We start from the raw sequence: 18935 nt of genomic DNA on the forward strand, positions 1-18935 counted from the left end.
GGCCTCGAACTCAGAAATCCGCCTGCCTCTGCCTCCCAAGTGCTGGGATTAAAAGTGTGCACCACCACCGCACGGCAGAGTGTCATAACTTTTAAGAATTTGAAGTGATTGTGAAAGTTTAAGAACTATTATCTTCTATCTTAGTTCATTCACTGTTGGAAAGTAATCTCCTCCATTCATAGTAGAATTACAATAACATGAAGGCATTTAAACAATTACAACCTAGAATACACAGGTAAAGCATCCACATTGGGTATCAAGTTCCAGTCTGCTATAACTGTATGGGGATGCCTTTGTACTTTGTATATGAGGTCATGTTAAAGAGCACTGTGCCCCTGGATTTATAGTAATTTCATTAGTATGATCTTTAAATCATATGCCAAGGATCAAAGAAGAGAAAACTCTGGGATACACACACACACATACAAACACTCACACACACACACACTCACACACACACACACACACATACACACACACACACACTCACACACACACACACACACACACACACATACACACACACATACACACACACACACGATTTTAAACCACAGTATACCATTTTTCTTCTTTTCCTCTCTAAAGCCTCTTCTAACTGGAGACTACAGAGATGGTAAGAGCAGTTCCCAGGAGACCCCAGAGGAAGCTGGGTATGCGAGCACACACTGCCATCCCAGCACTAGAAGACTGATGCTGAGTTAGAGGCGAGCCTACTACACACGATGAATTCCAGGCCATCCAGATCTACACAGGGAGACCCTGTCAAGAAACACCAACAGGAGATTCTTCTATACGAGGGCATTTTTCTCAAACAGGTTTCTGATTCAGTGCGAGCCCTGTTCTACTCTGCCCCAAATGAAAAGGTACCCCCCAAAGTTAAATTTCCAATTTAAAGTGGGTTTCTCTGTGCACAAAAGATCTTGCATTATCTAATACATGGTGATAGCATGATAAATGGCCTCAGAAATGGCCTGGACTGGGCTGTCGAGATGACTGAGTCAGGGCTGCAGAGACGGCTCACTGATTAAAAGCACCAGACATTCTCACAAAGGACACAGATTTGATTCCCAGCACCTCCATGGCACCTCCATGGCTCACAACCATCCATAACTCCAATCCCAGAGAGATACAATGCCTTCTGACCTCTACAGACACCAGGAACCCACAAGGTGAACCGAAATGCACACAAGCAAAACATTCACAAAATAAAAGTAAAAAGATGATGGAGGACAAGAGCCTGCTGCCCCTTGCCACGCCCGACCCATGCCCAGGGCACGATCCCTGAGACCCACAAAGCAGACAAAAAAGAAGAGACTCCCGCAGATCCTTCTCTGTCCATACACATGCCCACACAGACACACAATAAATACACGGAACAAAAACGTTTCAAAGAAAAATAAAGGTAGTAGCCCGAATTACAGACTGAGATGATGATGTTAGCACATACCAAGGACTGTTCTTAACTTTTTTTTCAAGACGTGATTTCTCTGTGTAGCCCTGGCTGTCCCGGAACTCACTCTGTAGACCAGGCTAGCCTCGAACTCAGACCTCCACCTGCCTCTGCCTCCCAAGTGCTGGGATTAAAGGCGTCCGCCACCCCAACTGGTTTGTTCTTAACATTTTATGTAGCTTAGTCTTAACAATTCTATGACAGTATGGTTGTTATCCCCATATTGTCCCAGTATTCACCCACATCACCTATGAAACCCGCCTTCTTACCTCCAATTATGCTGAAAAACACACAACCCACTTCAATAAAAAATTGACTATTGGGGCTGGAGAGATGGCTCAGTGGTTAAGAGCACTGACTGCTCTTCCAGAAGTCATGAGTTCAAATCCCAGCAACCACATGGTGGCTCACAACCATCTGTAATGAGATCTGATGCCCTCTTCTGGTGTGTTCGGAAGACAGCTACAGTGTACTTACATATAATAAGTAAATAAAATAAATAAATCTTTTATTACAAATTGACTATTAAGATCAACACTTGCTATTCAAAGAGTCTTTTAGGCTAATAGTCACAAGTTGTCTTCTCTGAATGGGTTAGCACACTTGTTTTAAAGAATGAAGAGCCAGGTACACTGGTGCAAACCTATAGTCTTGGAAGGCTGGGGCAGAAAGGGTATGAGCTTGAGGTGATGCCTTGCAAGTCTCGAAGGCCCCCGACTTCCAGGAACCTCTCAAATAAGCACACGTTAAAAACCTACCTGTTGGAGCCATCCTTCATGTGGACTTTGGCATAAAGAACATCCACCATAGCAGGATCGTCATTCATGTATTCGATCCCTGCCATCTCTACTTCCAGGGGTTTGCCTCCAGAAATGTCACTGCCAAAGAAAAAACATTAGGTTCTTAAGTTGTGCAAGCAAAGGACCTGCAATATTGTGAAAGATGGCTAATATGCATGGTCAAGTAGTATAAGAACTGGCTTGTAGGGTTTTTCCAGAAACAAAGTCCAGCCGTCCTAGTTTCAAGTTAATAAATGTCCGATTCCCACAACTGTAAAATACAGGCAAGTATTTCCAGTACCGTACCATGTTCCAATCAATACTCATGATGAGCTCTAAGGGATGACATGATTGACGACATCATTCCATGTGCTGGCCCTTCTTTCCTCATCATGTCTTCAAGTTACAAGAGGCACTCACTCACCAGCAATGGAAGATGTGCATACCAAGAACACATCTCCAGGTGCACCCAGCAACCTTAATGAAATGCCTCCTCGGACTCATCTGTGCAAGCAGGTCCCTTTGTAGGGAACCACCTCAAGGGAAAGGAAGCATAGACAACCACAGCTGCTGAACCAAGTCACTGTTTGGGTGTTTTTGTTCGTTTGTTTGTTTGTTTGGTGCGTGTGTGTGTGTGTGTGTGTGTGTGTGTGTGTGTGTACCTGTGTGCATGCGTGCAAATGCATATGTGTGTGCGTGTGTGCATGTGTTTAAAGCAATGTTGGAGGCTCCATTCTCCACAACTTCTCAGCTGATGCCCTGGAAATGCAGACCCTGCTTATTCAGGGACTAAGAGTCTCAACCTGTCTGACCTAAGGGAGCATGAGAGTGTCCAGCCTTGGCAACTGGAAAGCTGTCATTCAATGGGAACCAACAGGGTCCCAGAAGACTCCGGCCACATGTTTTCTTCCAAGATCCCTCTAAGAGATACATATTGCATCCAGAAAGAGCTTCCTGCCCATGTGAAAACCAGGCAAGCTCCATTTTCTATGGGGCACACTAGACATCATAAGGCTAGGCCCCATCTCTCTCACTTTTTTTTTTTTTTACTTCTGTTATTCTTTTATTTTTATTTTTTTTATTTTTTATTTTTTTTGAGACAGGGTTTCTCTGTGTAGGTCTGGCTGTCCTGGAACTCACTCTGTAGACCAGGCTGGCCTCGAACTCAGAAATCCGCCTGCCTCTGCCTCCCAAGTGCTGGGATTAAAGGCGTGCACCACCACTGCCCAGCATCTCTCTCACTTTTAGGTCCCTGTCTTAGTTAGGGTTTCCAATGTTGTGAAGAGATACCATGACCAAGGCAAGTCTTATAAAGGACTGGCTTACAGGTTTGGAGGCTTAGTCCATTTCATGATGACGGGAAGCATGGCAGCATTTGGGCAGCCATGGAGCTGGAGGAGCTAAGAGTTTTACATCTTGACGGGAAGGCAGCTAGGAGAAGAACTACTCTGGCCAGACTTAAGCATGAAAGAGTTCAAAGCTCACCCCCACAGGAAGCTATACCTTCTCCAATAAGGCCATACCTCTTAAAGCGCCACTTCCCATGGGTCAAGCGTATTCAAAATACCACAGTCTCTATACCTTAAATAAAACAGATGCTCAAGGGATCTATAGTCGTAATAGAATAGATGCCTCACCGTCTGGGGAAAGCTGCTCTGGACATGTTGAGAGGAACACAGTCACGGTCTGCCATCTTAAGGCCTGCTCCTTAGGTCTGCCTTGCACCTTAGGTCACCACAGGAAACCACGTGACTGTCATGATACTCTACAGCTTCCTCCTTTTGCCACTTCTAGGCCCTGCACGTTGTTATCATCAAGGCGGATTCAGCTGCAAAGACCTCCCTCCTCATTCAAACTCTGGAGTTTATCCAGTGTTCCCACCAAGGCCTTCAATATCCAGAAGATCCGAGTGCTCTTGTTGGGGAGTTTCCTGTGGAATTATCCTCTGAGTGGGAGAAGCTGCAAGCACCGGGGTACACACACCTGCCAGACAGGCAGATGGGTGTCCATGGTTCAGTCTCTGCAGAGACTGAGTGGCTGCATGAGGTTAGTGTGGAGCCACCTTGAATCAACGGGGCCTCAGACAACCAGGGCATGCCGGTACTGGCCAAGAAACAAGAGCAGCTGAGGCACTGAGATGCCACCTTCACCTGGGTGTCGAGCTGTAGACATGCTGGGACTGTAGCCATGCCTGGAGCCCCATATGGGATCATCCTGAAGAGGAAGCTTGGGCAGGCAAGGGGACAGTGACCCCAGACTTCACCCAACCAACCAACATTTTATGGCTCTACTCATAAGTCTCCCTGGAGCTATGCTTAAGATAAAGCAGGGCATTTCAAAACATTCTAGCGTATAGAAAGCCTGAGACATCATCAGATATAGTATGTCCCCTTTCCAAGTACTGATTAGAGGATTCAATATGAGAGGCTACCATTCTAGTCTACACAGGTACATACAAGAAAACTTGCTTTAAAAGTCAACTTTATACTAACTATAGCACACACACAATTTTTTTTAAGAGTTAGAATCTCAATGGGCATGGTGTGCATACACCTTTAATTCCAGCACTTAAGAGGCATAAGTTTCTCTGAACTGGAGGCCAGCCCAGTCTATAAAGCAAGTCCCAGGACAGCCAGAGTTACATGGTGAGATCTTATCTCAAAAAAACAAAAACAAAAAGAGACAGGGTCTTATCGAGTTGCCCAGGCTGGCCCAAATTTCTGAACTAAAACAATCCTCTCACTTTGGTCTTTCACTGGGACCAGAAGTGTGTGCTGTTCCTAGCTTTCCTAATGTCTTTAAGATGAACCCTGGTGGAGCTGAGGCTTCACATCTGCAATCCCAGCATGCCTACCATGAGATGGGAGAGGGAAACAGGAGGATCATCCTACAGCTCCGCTCACTGGCCAGCTAGTCTGGAGTAGCAGGACAGCAGAAAGCACCTGCACCAGGTGGGAGGAGATGGCAGACTCCTGCAAGCTGTCCTCTGACTTCCACAAGCATGCCGTGCGTGGCACAGGAACCCCATAGACAAACACACACAAACTAATAATAAAAAATAGCTGGAAAAGGTTAAAAACTAACCCTGCATAGTTAGGTCAGCACTACCACCCTTTTACCAGGTTTTAGTTAATGCCTCATGGAAGAGCTGTGTGAACCTTTTCCCACCTGCAGAGTTTGTTAAAAGGCGCTGCTTATTTAGCAACATTACAGTTTACATGATTAAGTTTGCATGGATTGAGAGCCCAAACTCTCTCCTGTGTTTTGCTGTTTTGTGAGACAGGTCACACTCTGTCTGTAGCCCATGCAGTGTTAGGAGGAGGTAGCCCAAGCAGGCTTGAACCTGAAGCAAACTTCTGTCTCCTAAGCACTGACACTGCAGGGTGAGCACTCTGCAGACTGTCCAACTACTTTTTACCAGGTAATAACTACCATGAATTGGCATTAGGTGTCTTTGTAGAACTTGCACAAGCACACTGGTGTCATCAAACAGTGCCGAATTTTAATGTGTAAGCACGGTTACTGTCTATGTTGATTTGCAGGTCCTATTTCTCCCTCTCTTGCTCTTCTCCTTGGTGCTGAGGGCTGCCAAGCAAGCCCTCCATCACTGAACAACACACACCCTCCTTATAAACTAACGTAAATCCTTGGAATGGGATGGAGGGCTGAGATCAGAAGCTGGATGAACATGACAGGCTTATCTATGACCTGCAAACTCTCCAACGATTTACCAAGAGAAAGGTTAAAGAGCGTGAGTGAGAGAGCCAGCACAATGTTCTCTGCCTTAGCTGCTAGAAGATGACATCTGAAGCAATAACTAGAAATTACCATCCGTCCACAGCTCGCTTCTCTTCCCCACTCTCTTGTCCTCTTAGATTACTTGCTGAAGCCCTTGCCTGTGAGGGTCTTTTACCTATTTATTTTATTTATTATTTTGTATTACCTGCCTCTCCAGGAGACAGATGCTGAAGCTGACGAGAGAATGCTTCCTGTCTGTGGAAGCAGATACTCAGAGCTACTGCCCTGTTTCTGTTCTACGCCCCACAGGGAACAGTAACAAAGGACACATTTGAGCATCAGAGTTTCCTTAACACTGAATAATTCATTCAAAAATCTATAAAGCTGCATGAATCTTAAGAGTTTCCATGAATATCTAGGTTCTGGTTAGGGAGCATTCTTTAGTTTCAACAATTAGCTCCAGATTCAACTACCCACATCCTTCAAAGACCCAAGCGCTGGGCTTTATCAAATCCAATATAAGTCATGTTTGCTTTAATATTCCAGCTTGAAATGCCATCACATTAAGCTGCCGCACAGTCCACACTGGTCCTCTTAGTTCCAGTGTTTTCCTTTGCACGTTTTATCCTGGGGTCTTTACAAACATAGCAGGTTCAGGTTAGAAACACCATTCCACAGTGGTGTACTTCCTAGATACCCACGGCAAAGGCTGAGACCAAAGGACAAACGTAGCTGAAAACAAAAGACACTTTACTCACCAGAGTTTAATACATTGTCTTTCTAAGTGAAGTCTCTTCTACTTGGGGAAACTGGCCCTGCCCTAAGCACTGCAGACACCTGACTCTGACCCTCATCTGACTTGGGAGATGCGAGTTTGCCCTGTAAATGTTTTAAGCAAGTACGCACAGCACACAGGGCAGGAAAGCGCCCTGGGCGGCTTGAGTGTTTTACTTGCTGGCCTCCAGTCCTCCCAGCCTTTTGAAAGGAGCATCTTTAAACACCTTTCTGCATGCACTGCAGATTTCTGGCAGGGCAACTTTGTCCTATTTCAAAAGCTTTGCTGAATTTGAAAAACTACAATTAGCGTTTTCATCTTGTCAGGTCGGAGGCTTAGAACTATCAGGGCTGTTCCTTATTCCCGGCACACACACTCTGACACGCTTCCAGGCTCCAATTTGGCAGTGAGTCATGAAAGTCAGTAAGTACACAAAAGGGAAGAACTCGCTAGGTCTGCCCACAGCTTAGGATTAAAAGCCGGTGATTAAAACCTGTGGCCTGACTTTCTTAAGGCAAGAAGAACAAATACTACGCTACATAAATATTTTATCTAACTCTACATTTTTCTCCTTAGCAGGATTATCCCAGTGGTAGCCAGGAAAGTGTAGGTACTTTTAAGTTCAGTTTAGCAAAAAGAGGATTGGGAATATATTGAAGTATAAGACCTTTAAATATTTTTTTTATTTTATAAAAAGAAAACTGCAACTATCTAATGATGGACACTAAATTATTTTGAGTTTTAAATAAGACTTAAAAAATAAAATGAATGTAGTAGTGCACACCTTTAATCCCCCAGCACTGGGGAGGCAAGGGAAGGCAGATCTCTATGAGTCTGAAGCCAGCCTGATTCTACACAGTGAGTTCCAGGACAGCCAGGGCTGTAGAAAGACCCTGTTTCAAAACATAAAGGAAAACAGACATGTCTGCCACAGAGCAAAGAGTAAGTAAGAGTCAAAAGAACAGGCTCGCTATAAAATTCAACCAGTATTTGATCAAGCTCAACCAAACACCCTTTGTGGAGACTGGTGGTCCAGGCCTGCTACCCTCCTGCTGGGGATCTCAGGGAAGGGATAAGGCTGAGCTACATCTGACCCAGTCTCAAAAAAACCAACGAACAAGCAGCTCTCTTGTCTTCGAGTGATAATGGAAAATGGATAAGGAGGAGTGGTGACACACGGGAAGCAAAGCTAGAAACAGAGGCAAGAAGATCTGTGTGAGGACACGGCCAGCCAGGTCACAGTACACAGTAAGTGCCAGGACAGCCAGGTTCATATAGAAGAAGGGAGGAGGGAGAAGGAGGAAAGAGGAGGAAGAAGAAAAAAAGGAAGAAGGGGAGGAGAAAGAGGAGGAAGAGAAGGGTAATTAGCCCCTAAAGAAATCAATATACTAGAGAGTCTTATATGGAACCCAGAGAAAGACTTTAGATCTTTTTCCTTCTTCTACCCAGTGAGCCAGTGACCCATTCCTATAAGGCCATGTTAGAATAATAAGGTACCTGTGTATAATTATGTGATTTACAAAAAAGGAACTGTGTGAGCGCACGTGGGTACCAGCACACACATGTCCTGGTGCATGTGTGGAGACTAGCCTCAGGTGTTAGACCTTCGTTTCCACCTCCACTGAGGGCCTCTAACTGATCATGGCTGCATACCTGCATACTCTAGCTAGCTGGTCCACGGAGCTTCCTTTCTCAGGCTCCCACCTCACCACAGCGATGCTGGGACTGCAGGTGTGTGCTGCTGCATCTGGCTTTACATGGGTTCTGGGGATACAAACTCAGGCCTCATGCTTGTACAGAAAGCACTTTTCCCACTGAGCCACTGCAGGAAGCAGAGGAAGCCCTGAGCAAATCGAGTCCTGAGTGGACGTGTGTTGTGATTGATGTGTCAAGGAGCCCAGTGCTTCAGTCCACGGCAGTGAGAGAATCTTCCCTGGGTGAGCTCTGAGGAATGCTAAGCCCTCTTCTGGTCTGAATGATGATGGTGTGTGTGTATAGGTATAGCCCCTCGCCACAGATGTTCGAGGCCTGAAGACTGCTCCCCTATAAAGACTTACTAAACCTGCTTCCTTGTTCAACTGTATATCCTAGGCCTGCCTTCCTGTTCATCAGTATATAATAACCCGTCTTCGGCTGTATGCAATAGCCTCCCCATTCAACACATAGAACAAACATGCAGAGGGAACTTCCAGGGACTATAGCTTCCCCATCAGAGAACCCAGCCTGCCCAATCCCAGCTTTTTTGTACAGATGTCTGTCCTTTCTTTATTGTCTGTCTTCATTCCTGCATCGGTCCTGATCAGGGGTCCCAGACCCCAGCTGTGTGGGGGCTCAGGAATCTGTTTGCCTGGCCAGGAATGGAATTCTCTAAAATCTATTTGGGAGAATTAGTTTTCAAATTTCTCTTCATCAATCTTAAGTAAAAAGCGAGAAAGGATACTTTTGAGTCCTGACTCTGAGATGACCAAAAACAGAAGAAACAGCAGTTGTGCCAACAGGGTCACGGCCATTTCCTCCCAATAAATATCCAAGGACACTGTTGAGCCAATACCTCCGAAGCAAAAGTCCTCCATTCCTGTGTGTGACCCAGGCTCTGTGTCAAGCAGCATCACTGTAGCTGCTATTCACAGCAGGGTAGTGAGGGGCTGATCTGTGGACTCTGGATGGACAAAGTGCCCCACCTCAGTTTAGACCTGCTGGTGCCGCCCCACCCCCTCATCGAACCTCATGTAAAGGAGAGCAGAAAAGCCATCTGTGAAAAATAAAGTGGAAACCATAAAGAGAGAGAGGGAGAGGGAAAGAGGAAGAGAGTGAGAAGGGCTCTTTGAAATGATACTTCCGTGTCAGATATATGTGTAAATTAAATTTTTACAGTTAAAAAAATAAGTAACGAGTCAGCCTGCCCCAAGAGACTCCCTGAGTTGTTGCTTTTCCTGTTTTTTTTTTTTTGTTTGTTTGTTTGTTTTTAAAGATATAAAACTTGCCCAGAACTCTCTATGTAGACCAGGCTAGCCCCAAACCACAGTCTCTGTCTCCAGAGGCCTGGAATGACAGGTATATACCACCATGCCTGGCTTGAGATTCTTACTAACCAAAATAAAAATATTTGTATTTCCTCTACTGTTGGTTTTGCTTGCTCTCTTGTGTTTTGAGGGGGGTTGGTGGTTTGTGTTTTAGTTTTTTGTTTGTCCTGTTTCTTGGTATGGGGTTGTTTGCTTGCTTACGACAAGGTCTCATGAAGCTCACAACCCCTTTCCACTGGCTTACGTCATCAGGGAAAACCTTGAACTCCTGATACCCCCCATCTCCATCTCCAAGTTGTGGGCTCACAGGCACATGTCACCATACCACACTGAGTGAGCCTCAGATTTAAGATTTTTCTGCCTTAGCCTCCTCGGACCATGTGTCCATCATCACAGCTGCCTTTCTGCCTTTCTTCTTCCCCCTTTCCCCGTCCTCCTCTCCCCCTCCTCCTCTTCATATTTTAGTTTTAGGCAGGTACAGTGGTGCACACCTATAATCTCAACCCTAAGCTAACCCTGGAGGACTTACTTGAGCCTCAGAATCTGAGACTAGCCTAGGCAACAGAAAATCCCAGCTACTCAAGAGGCAGAGGCAGCACAGTAAGACCACACTATTCCTAACTAGGAATAGAGGGGGAGGGGAAAGAAGGGGAGAGGATCTGTCAGTTTCTCTTACTAAGGAGTGCTGCAGTACAGTCTGTGCTACTGTTGCAGCCCCCACCCCCCAGAACCAGGCCCTACTCTTCCATGTCTTGGGTAAGGGGCTTGGTAATAGGGATCAATTAATTATATAGATGCATTCAATCAAGTAGAGTCCTTAAAGGTCAACAGCTTGTCCCTGCTGCAGTGGCAGGGACATGAAAGTGCAGAAAAATGCCACGTGAGAATTAGAAATAGGGAAAAGAAGTCACTAGGTAAACAATGTGGGAGACCTCTAAAAGCTAGGCTTTTTTTTTTTTTTTTTGGTTTTTCGAGACAGGGTTTCTCTGTATAGCCATGGCTATCCTGGAACTCACTCTGTAGACCAGGCTGGCCTCGAACTCAGAAATCCACCTGCCTCTGCCTCCCAAGTGCACTGCCTCCACCACCCGGCTAAAAGCTAGGCTTTAAAGGCAAGAAAATTGATTAATTTTTCCTGAGAACTGGAAAGGATCACAGCTCTGCCAATACTTTGATTTCAGTCCAGTGAAACAATATAAATATTTTGACACAGACCAGAGAGAAGGCTCAGCAGGTAGAGGTACTGGGCAGCTATGTGTGAACCTGTGTTTGATCCCTGGAAGTACATGGTGGAAGGGAAGAAATGGCCCCTGCAAGCTGTCCTTGGACCTTCACGTGTGAGTCACGGTGTGGGTACGTGCATTCACATGTGAGTCACAGTGTGGGTATATGCATTCACATGTGAGTCACAGTGTGGGTATGTGCATTCACGTGTGTGTCACGGTATGGGTATGTGCATTTGTACTTTTTATAAACAAGTAAGCAAACAGTAAGATTCCCAGTTGTCCAGCTCGCTCATCTGCAGACAAGCCTGTGATACTGAAAAGATCCCTCCAGGCTGACTTCCCTCCACTCCTGACCCACAGATGGTAAACCAGATGTTCTTTTAAGTGTGAAATTTTAAGCCATTAAAGTTGCAGCAATATGCTACTGTGGATCAAATAACGGGGTTACTGTTTAAGAGCAATATTTGCCTATCAATTAGTACAACTTAAAAACTGTAAATGTGTGCTTTAAGTCTATTTTTAAACTTGCAGGTGACAGTCCAAGGTTAAGTACTACAAATGAACAAAGCAGGGCTGGAGAGGTGGCTCGGCAGTTAAGAACACTTGCTCTTGCAGAGGACCAAGCTTTGTTTCCCAACACCCACATGGTGGCTCACAACCATCTGTCACTCCTACACCAGACAATCTGACACCTTTCTAACCTCTTTAGGCACTAGGCACATACAAGGTACACATACATGCAAGCAAAACACTCACCTGATTCCCATGTTATCCATTTCTCCCTCATCTACAACCAAATCTGTGATACTGAAAGGCCCCCAGCTGGGCTGACCTCCCTCCCCATTGCTACCTATTACTTACTTAATGAATTCCTCTTTACAACGCTGCAGGATCTCACACGTCTGCTGGATCTCTTGTTCGCTTAGAAGTACCAACATCCCAATAGTTAGGTGAAGCTTTTTGGGATTCTGAAAAATGGTGCTATCAACCCCACGATCCTGTTGACGGGAAAGAGAAACAAGAAATTCAGCCCAAATAGAAGCAAATGGCAAGAGTAACCATGACAGAGCTGGCGGCACACGCCTTTGATCCCAGCGTTCTGGAGACCTGTAAGCAGGTGGGTCTCTGTGTGAGTTCCACCGTAGCCTGGTCTACGTAGGAAGTTCTGGGCCAGCTAAAGCTACAGAGTCAGACTTTTCTCAGAAAACAAACAAAAATGTATAGCCAGGGTGAGGAGGCTTAACCTGTAATCCCAGTATTGGGAAGGCTGAGGCAGGAGGATCACTGCAAATTCTAGGACAGCGTGGACGTCAAACATGCCTCACAAAACCAACCAGCCAAACAAACAAACAAACAAACAGCAAATAAGCAAAAACCAAATGGCTGGAGAAGTGGCTCAGTGCTTAACAGTACCTAGCTGCTCTTCCAGAGGACCCAATTCCAATCCCAGCATGCACAACCAGCTCTAACTCCAGTCCCAGGGGATCTAACACCCTCTTCTGCACTCCATGGGGACTGTACACGTGTGATACATGACATACCTGTAGGCAAAAAACCCCATACATATAAGTAAGTAAATAAATAAGATGTTCAAATGTATGTATGTGTGTATACCCAAGGATATATATGAACAAATAAAATGTTCAAACGCATATATTCAGGCATGATAAGACATGCTTTTAGTTCCAGTACTAGGGAGGAAAGACAGGTGGATCTCAATGAGTTTGAGGCTAGCCTGGTCTATATAGCAAGTTCCAGGCCAGCCAGAGGATTTAGATAGTATCTTCCCAGAGAAGAAATGCAAACAGCTGTAATAACAATGCACACGGATCTTCAGCATCATTAACAATTTAGGGAAACACAGGGCAAGCCACAATCAGGTACTGACTCTCAAAATAATGGAGAGGGGAAAAAAACCCACTGACGAGGTTGCCAGAAATTGCAACCTCAGACAATGTCAGGAAAGGAAAGTTTCCAGCCACTGTGAAAGCTCACTGGTACCGATGAAAAGTCCAAGACAGAATTACCACACAACCAACATCCCCACTCCAGGTACATGCCCAGGGAACTGAAAACAGATCCAATCAGAAGCATGTATACACACAGAGCTTGAAGTGCTAGTCACGTAACCAAGAAATGAGACTATCCAAATGTGGATGAACAAACGGAAGACACTGTGCGAGCCCGGCTGGGGAAACAACAGCAGAGCTGGAGCGAGGGACCCAAAACATGACGTCAAACCAAAGAAACAAGGACCGAGAGAATGTATTATTGTTTATTATCATTTATACAAGGCACCCAGACTTTGGAGAACAGAACACAAATTGGTGGCTCCTAGGGATAGAGGTGACAGTGAGCAACTGTGAATGGGCAGGAAGGATAAAGTGTTACAAAGGGACACACAGCTAGTACTTGTGCACTGTCAACGTATTTACCGTTACTGAACCACTCATGTTAAGATGGTTAATTTGATGGGGCTAAGACAGGGACTGAGAGGGGCTCCTGCTATAAAGCACCAAGTCCTCACCTGGCCCTGGCTGAGTGAGAGGCTAACACAGGACTAATGCCTGCAGCTCTGCCTTCATGTTGCACCTTTCCTTTGAAAACTTGAGGTCAGATGCCTGTGCAACTCTGGGTGTGAATTACTTAAGGGATGTTCATCTAAAGCTGGTCATCCTCCTCCACCCTGGCTGAAGACACCAAGGTAAGAGGAACAAAAGGTTTCCAGAGTCGCCACGACAATTGCAGGTCCCTGGAACAGCAGCTCAGAACAGTGTCACGTACAGAGAGGTCATCCCAAGATGAGTTTCTCCACCCATGCACGCACCAAGCAGGTCAGAGTCCAGAATGTGACAGAACCAGACATGGTTTGACCAATACTGTTTAGCTATGCATGCCTCATGCCCACACCCAAATTCTTCCCCTGTAATATGTGAACCTGAGGCTCCTGTTGGTGCTTCCGAGATGGGCCGAGGGTGCTTGCTGCCAGTTTCCCATGCAGTTACAATGAATAAACTCTTCTTGTGGCCTTTCATCATTACATTTTCTGGAGTGGCTGGACACAATGCTTTGGGACTCCCATATGCCAGGCTTCTATGGCTGAAATCTTCAATATTATATGAATTTTATGCATTATTTAGGGACATGGGGGCAACACTTGGTGGCAGAGCCTAAGTGTTACTCTAAACTTACTCTAAAGAAATAAAGAAATGGCAGCCCAATAAAACAACAGTTCTCAGGAAATAGAGAATGTGGTATTCTAAAGCTTTTTTGTCTGTGTATGCACTATGTCTGAGTTGATATGAACCCATGTAGGCACAGAGCAGAGGGTGTCAGGTTCCATGGTACTGGAGTTCAGAGGGTGTTGGAGCCCCCGAGCTGAAGTCACTAGAGATTGTGAGCTGCCTGATGTGAGTAGCGGGATAAGGTCCTCTTCAGAGCATGCTCTCACCCACTGAGCCCTAAGTGCACAATCTTTCCAATGCTGGTTTAATGAAATCTTTCTGCGCTGGGTGTGGCAGGGTATGTAATTCCTGGACTAGGGGGGTGAAGACAGAAAGATGAGGAGGAGTTCAAGGCCAGCCCAGGCTAAATGATATCCTGTTTCCAAAAATGAAGACTATCTCTTTTAATAACCTCATGGCCACCGAGTCCCTCCTGAGCTCCCAAGAACAACTTTCCCAAAGGACTTCCCCCCAAAACAGCACACTCTATAAAAGAGTTGGCTTTTATAAAGGGGGCTTAAGGTGGGTGTGGTAAAGGACATCTGTAACTGCAGCAGCTGGAAAGCTTACGCAGGAGGATTTCGGGTTTGGGAGCAACCTGAGCTATATAGTAATCTCTAGGTCAGGATAAGCAATAGAGGAAGACTTTGCCTCGAATACACATACAGGACTCTCTCTACCTTAAGGGCACTGCAGTATATTCGGATAACAATACTTGGCATTAAACTAAGTTCTGAGGGGCGAACCTGAAGCTCGGTGGTAGGTCCCTTCCCTGGCACTGCCATTGCTTATATTTCAATCCCTTTGCCTCTGGGAATCACATGTGAGATTCAGTGGTATTTAGCATAACTATGCTGTGTAACCAATAGGCTCACCTTATTTTCACAACTTTTTCATCTCCTCACAACACTCCACACACATTAAGTGACCACTTCCCGTCCTCGAAGGTACGCTCTGGTGTGACTTCTGACACTGGATTTGCCTATTCTGCACACAGCTCATAAAAGGAGCCATGCAATAGACAACCTCAGTGGCTTCACCTCAGAGAATGTCTTCCAGGTTGATCATGTCTAGTGTACCATACGCACACTTTATACCCTTAACTATGGGTAACCATCAAATTTCATTAACCTCAAACTGCAAATGGAAAACAAAAAAGATGTTGAAACTCTCCTCTAAATATGAGTGAAGCAGGAGAAATTCTAGTTCTATAATTTTAAGTTCTATAATCGGACCTCTAGCCTAATAAGGCACCCCAAAGAAATACATTTAGCGCACCCAGCTTGTACCCTGTTCGTGGTTTGCCTCGTTTCTGCCTTGGCAGCGGTAGTTAATAGATTACCCACTTTCCAGGTGCTAATGGAGCTTGAGCTATTTCTGAACCTGATGAAGGAGTCTTATTATTCTACCCATCAACCCAAATTGCCTCATTTAATTAAAGAGGTGATATTAAGGAGCAAACTGCTTTACAGCAGGGCATGGCAGCATTGCCTGTAATGCTAGCTCCCTCAGATGCTGAGGCAGGAGGACCATGAGCTTAAGGTCAGCCTGGGCTACGTAGTAAAACTGTCTCAAAGCAAGAGTGACCATCTTTCAACTCTCAGGGCAGTCTAAGTGCAAGGCGCGCCATCCCGACTGTCTTAGCCCAGAACGACACCTGATATATTAGGAAAGGCGTGGGATACTCCCTAATATGACTCCACTGTGCACAACTCCAGCACAGATGCGACTGGGGACCGTGTCCCATGCTACAGGCCAGGCAGTCCCTACAAACACCTGCAATCCCAACAGCAAGGGAGGTGGAGACAGAAGGATTCACTGACATTTGCTGACTTCTAGCCTTGCAGAGATTCAAGCCCCAGCCTCAGGAAGAGACCCTGTCTCACGGGAGCAGGCAGAAAAGGATGCGAAGGGACACCTGACACCCTCTCTTGGACGTCACATGCTCGTGCACATGCACACCCACAGATACAGAAACACAAACAAGTAAAAATCAATCTTCAAAAAACTTAGAGAAAAATATCATTGAATAGACAAAACATAAACAGACACTACACACACACACTCACTCCCAAATATTCAGTGATGTACAGTTTCACTCACTGGGAAATAGAGAAGCCACGTGAAGAGGTTAAGTCCCACCTCTGACCACCTCAGTATCTCTATATTTAGGACCTACATCCCACCACTGTCACTGCCATGACCAAAGGACAAGCCGAAGAGGATGCTGGAGCAGAATGGTCAAGGTGACAATCTGCATGGTTGTTTGCTGAGCTTGAACACCCCTGCACAGAGATGAGAAGATACTCAGAGCGACAGAGAGAAGAGCAGATGCTGGCAAGATGGGAACAGAATCCTCCCTGCCCCCCACCGACAATGGAGATGCCAAAGTGGATCAGGCCCAGAGAGATGTAGGTGTCAGAAAACTGTGTATGTATGTCTGTGTCTGGGTGTCTATGTGTGTGAATGTGTCTGTGTGTGTGTATGTGTGTGTGTGTCTGGGTGTCTATGTGTGTGAATGTGTCTGTGTGTGTATGTGTGTGTGTGTGTCTGGGTGTCTATGTGTGTGAATGTGTGTGTGTGTGTGTGTATCTGGGTGTCTATGTGTGTGAATGTGTCTGTGTGTGAATGTGTGTGTGTGTGTGTGTGTGTGTGTGTGTATGTGTGTGTGTGTGTCTGGGTGTCTATGTGTGTGAATGTGTGTGTGTGAGTGTGTGTGTGTGTGTCTGGGTGTCTATGTGTGTGAATGTGTCTGTGTGTGTGTATGTGTGTGTGTGTCTGGGTGTCTATGTGTGTGAATGTGTGTGTGTGTGTGTGTGTCTGGGTGTCTATGTGTGTGAATGTGTCTGTGTGTGTGTATGTGTGTGTCTGGGTGTCTATGTGTGTGAATGTGTGTGTGTGTCTGGGTGTCTATGTGTGTGAATGTGTCTGTGTGTGTATGTGTGTGTGTGTCTGGGTGTGTATGTGTACATCTGACTATTTTTACCAAGTTCTATAAACACACATGATTTTGTTTTACTTTTTAAAAGCTAAGTTGTTCACATACACGTTTAGATATACTCGGGACAGGCGTGTGTCTCACTAATAGAATGCCTCCCAGCTGGACTGATACTGAGACGCATCTCTTTCTGTTATCTGTCAGTCTTCCTCTGGGCTCCCAGGAGGATCCCCTGTTCCTAACACATGAAGGCACCTTAGCATACACCTGTGGGAAGGGAAAATTAAAATTTGTTTTATGTCCTTCGACCCACCTCTACTCCTTTAGGACTGGAGACCCAATGGAACCAGATCACCCAAAACTGATTTTGCCAGTGTGTCGGTGTAAAGCCCAACCAACTCTAATTCCGGTAAGAAAACCACACAGTTCGCTTGAGCAAACATTTATGGTAACAGTCAGTCAGGCTACAATAGCAGGGTCAAGGGACACATGGATAACCTAAGACATCCTGCAGAGAACAGAGATCTGGCCATCTTGTTGGCCAGGTGTTTGCCAGATGTCTGCTTCCTACAGATAACACCAAAAATGCAGTTTTTAAAGTATTAATTTGCTGACCTGCCCTATGACAATTCCCCAAGTTACTGTAACCACAATAAATGCCCCACACCCTTAGACTGGAGGCTCTCACTTTTGACCCAACGCAGTGGTAACGTGAGAGTCCTTACTTGCGAGCTTATAATCAAGACCCTTATGTGTTTGCATCCAAATGGGCTCCTTGATGGTCCTTGGGGTGCCTTCGATTTAGGCATAACATCAGGAGGTCTGGACTTGGCAGTGGCATCGATGAGAAGGTGTCCCTCAAAGTACAGTGTTCCTTTACTGGACACTTAAACTTTAGATTAGGAGTTCTGCTGTTACCAACCTTCATTGAAAGTCTCAATCAGTCCATGGAAAGCTGTGAGACAGCATCTTTAAAGTGAATTGTTCGCCCTCACTCTAACTTCTCTATTCAGAGCATCAGATAATAAAATAAAATTACAGATTTTACCGAGCAGCTTTCTGATTTTCACACTCCACTCCATGATTTGGTTATGGGTAAGATTTCTTTTTCTTTTTTTTTTCAAAGCTCTGCTTTTGTTTTGTTTTGTTTTGTTTTATTGATTTTTTGTGAATTTCCCATCAAGCACCCTACTCATCTCCCTGTCCCTTCATATCCACCCTCCACCCTTGTAACCTTCCTCACAAAATAAATTAAAAAAAATACATCTCCTCGTGGAAGCCATAGTGTGTCAGTGTTTCCCACAGTGCACCCTTTTGTTCACACATTTTTACTAGTAAATTTTCACTGCCAATGAGTCATTGTTGAAGGCCTCTGGCTCTTGCTACACTATCGATATTGGATCCTCACTGGGACTCCTCTCAGATATCCTGTTGTTGCCATGTGTCGTGGAGACACTGCAGCTTTGGATTTGCAAGACTGGTCCCCTTCACTTGCTCAGCAGTAGATGTTGGGGTGGACCAACTCAAAACCCTGGATCTGGGCCTGAGTGGTACGTGAGTTGGTCACCCACACCACCAGGGCAAGCTCTCCAGCACTGCCTGGGTAGCACACCCAATGCAGCAGCCATTAAGGGACAGGGCTGGCTCTCCATTCTCATGTTCACAGGGTGACTCAACCATACCTTCACCACCACAGTCAGCATTATGCCAGGTGAGGTGCAGGGCCCACTCTCCTGAGTGCTGCAGCCTGTGAGGGGCAGGGCCCGCTCTCCTGAGTGC

The 18935-nt window shown here is 45.6% G+C and overlaps 1 protein-coding gene across 6 annotated transcripts in view; it reads right to left on the bottom strand.

The window, feature by feature from the left end:
* Ascc1 (activating signal cointegrator 1 complex subunit 1) overlaps positions 1 to 18935 on the bottom strand; it is a 99757-nt gene that overhangs the window by 47192 nt on the left and 33630 nt on the right. For all 6 annotated transcript variants that reach the window (XM_031348572.1, XM_031348574.1, XM_031348575.1 and 3 more), the window contains exons 6-7: positions 11856 to 11992; positions 2212 to 2331 (exon numbers count right to left, since the gene is read on the bottom strand). In XM_031348572.1, coding sequence (XP_031204432.1) covers positions 2212 to 2331; positions 11856 to 11992 — 257 coding nt within the window. The remainder of the gene's footprint in view (positions 1 to 2211; positions 2332 to 11855; positions 11993 to 18935) is intronic.

This window comes from Mastomys coucha, unplaced genomic scaffold (genome assembly GCF_008632895.1).
Source record: "Mastomys coucha isolate ucsf_1 unplaced genomic scaffold, UCSF_Mcou_1 pScaffold3, whole genome shotgun sequence".
Classification (NCBI taxonomy): domain Eukaryota; kingdom Metazoa; phylum Chordata; class Mammalia; order Rodentia; family Muridae; genus Mastomys; species Mastomys coucha.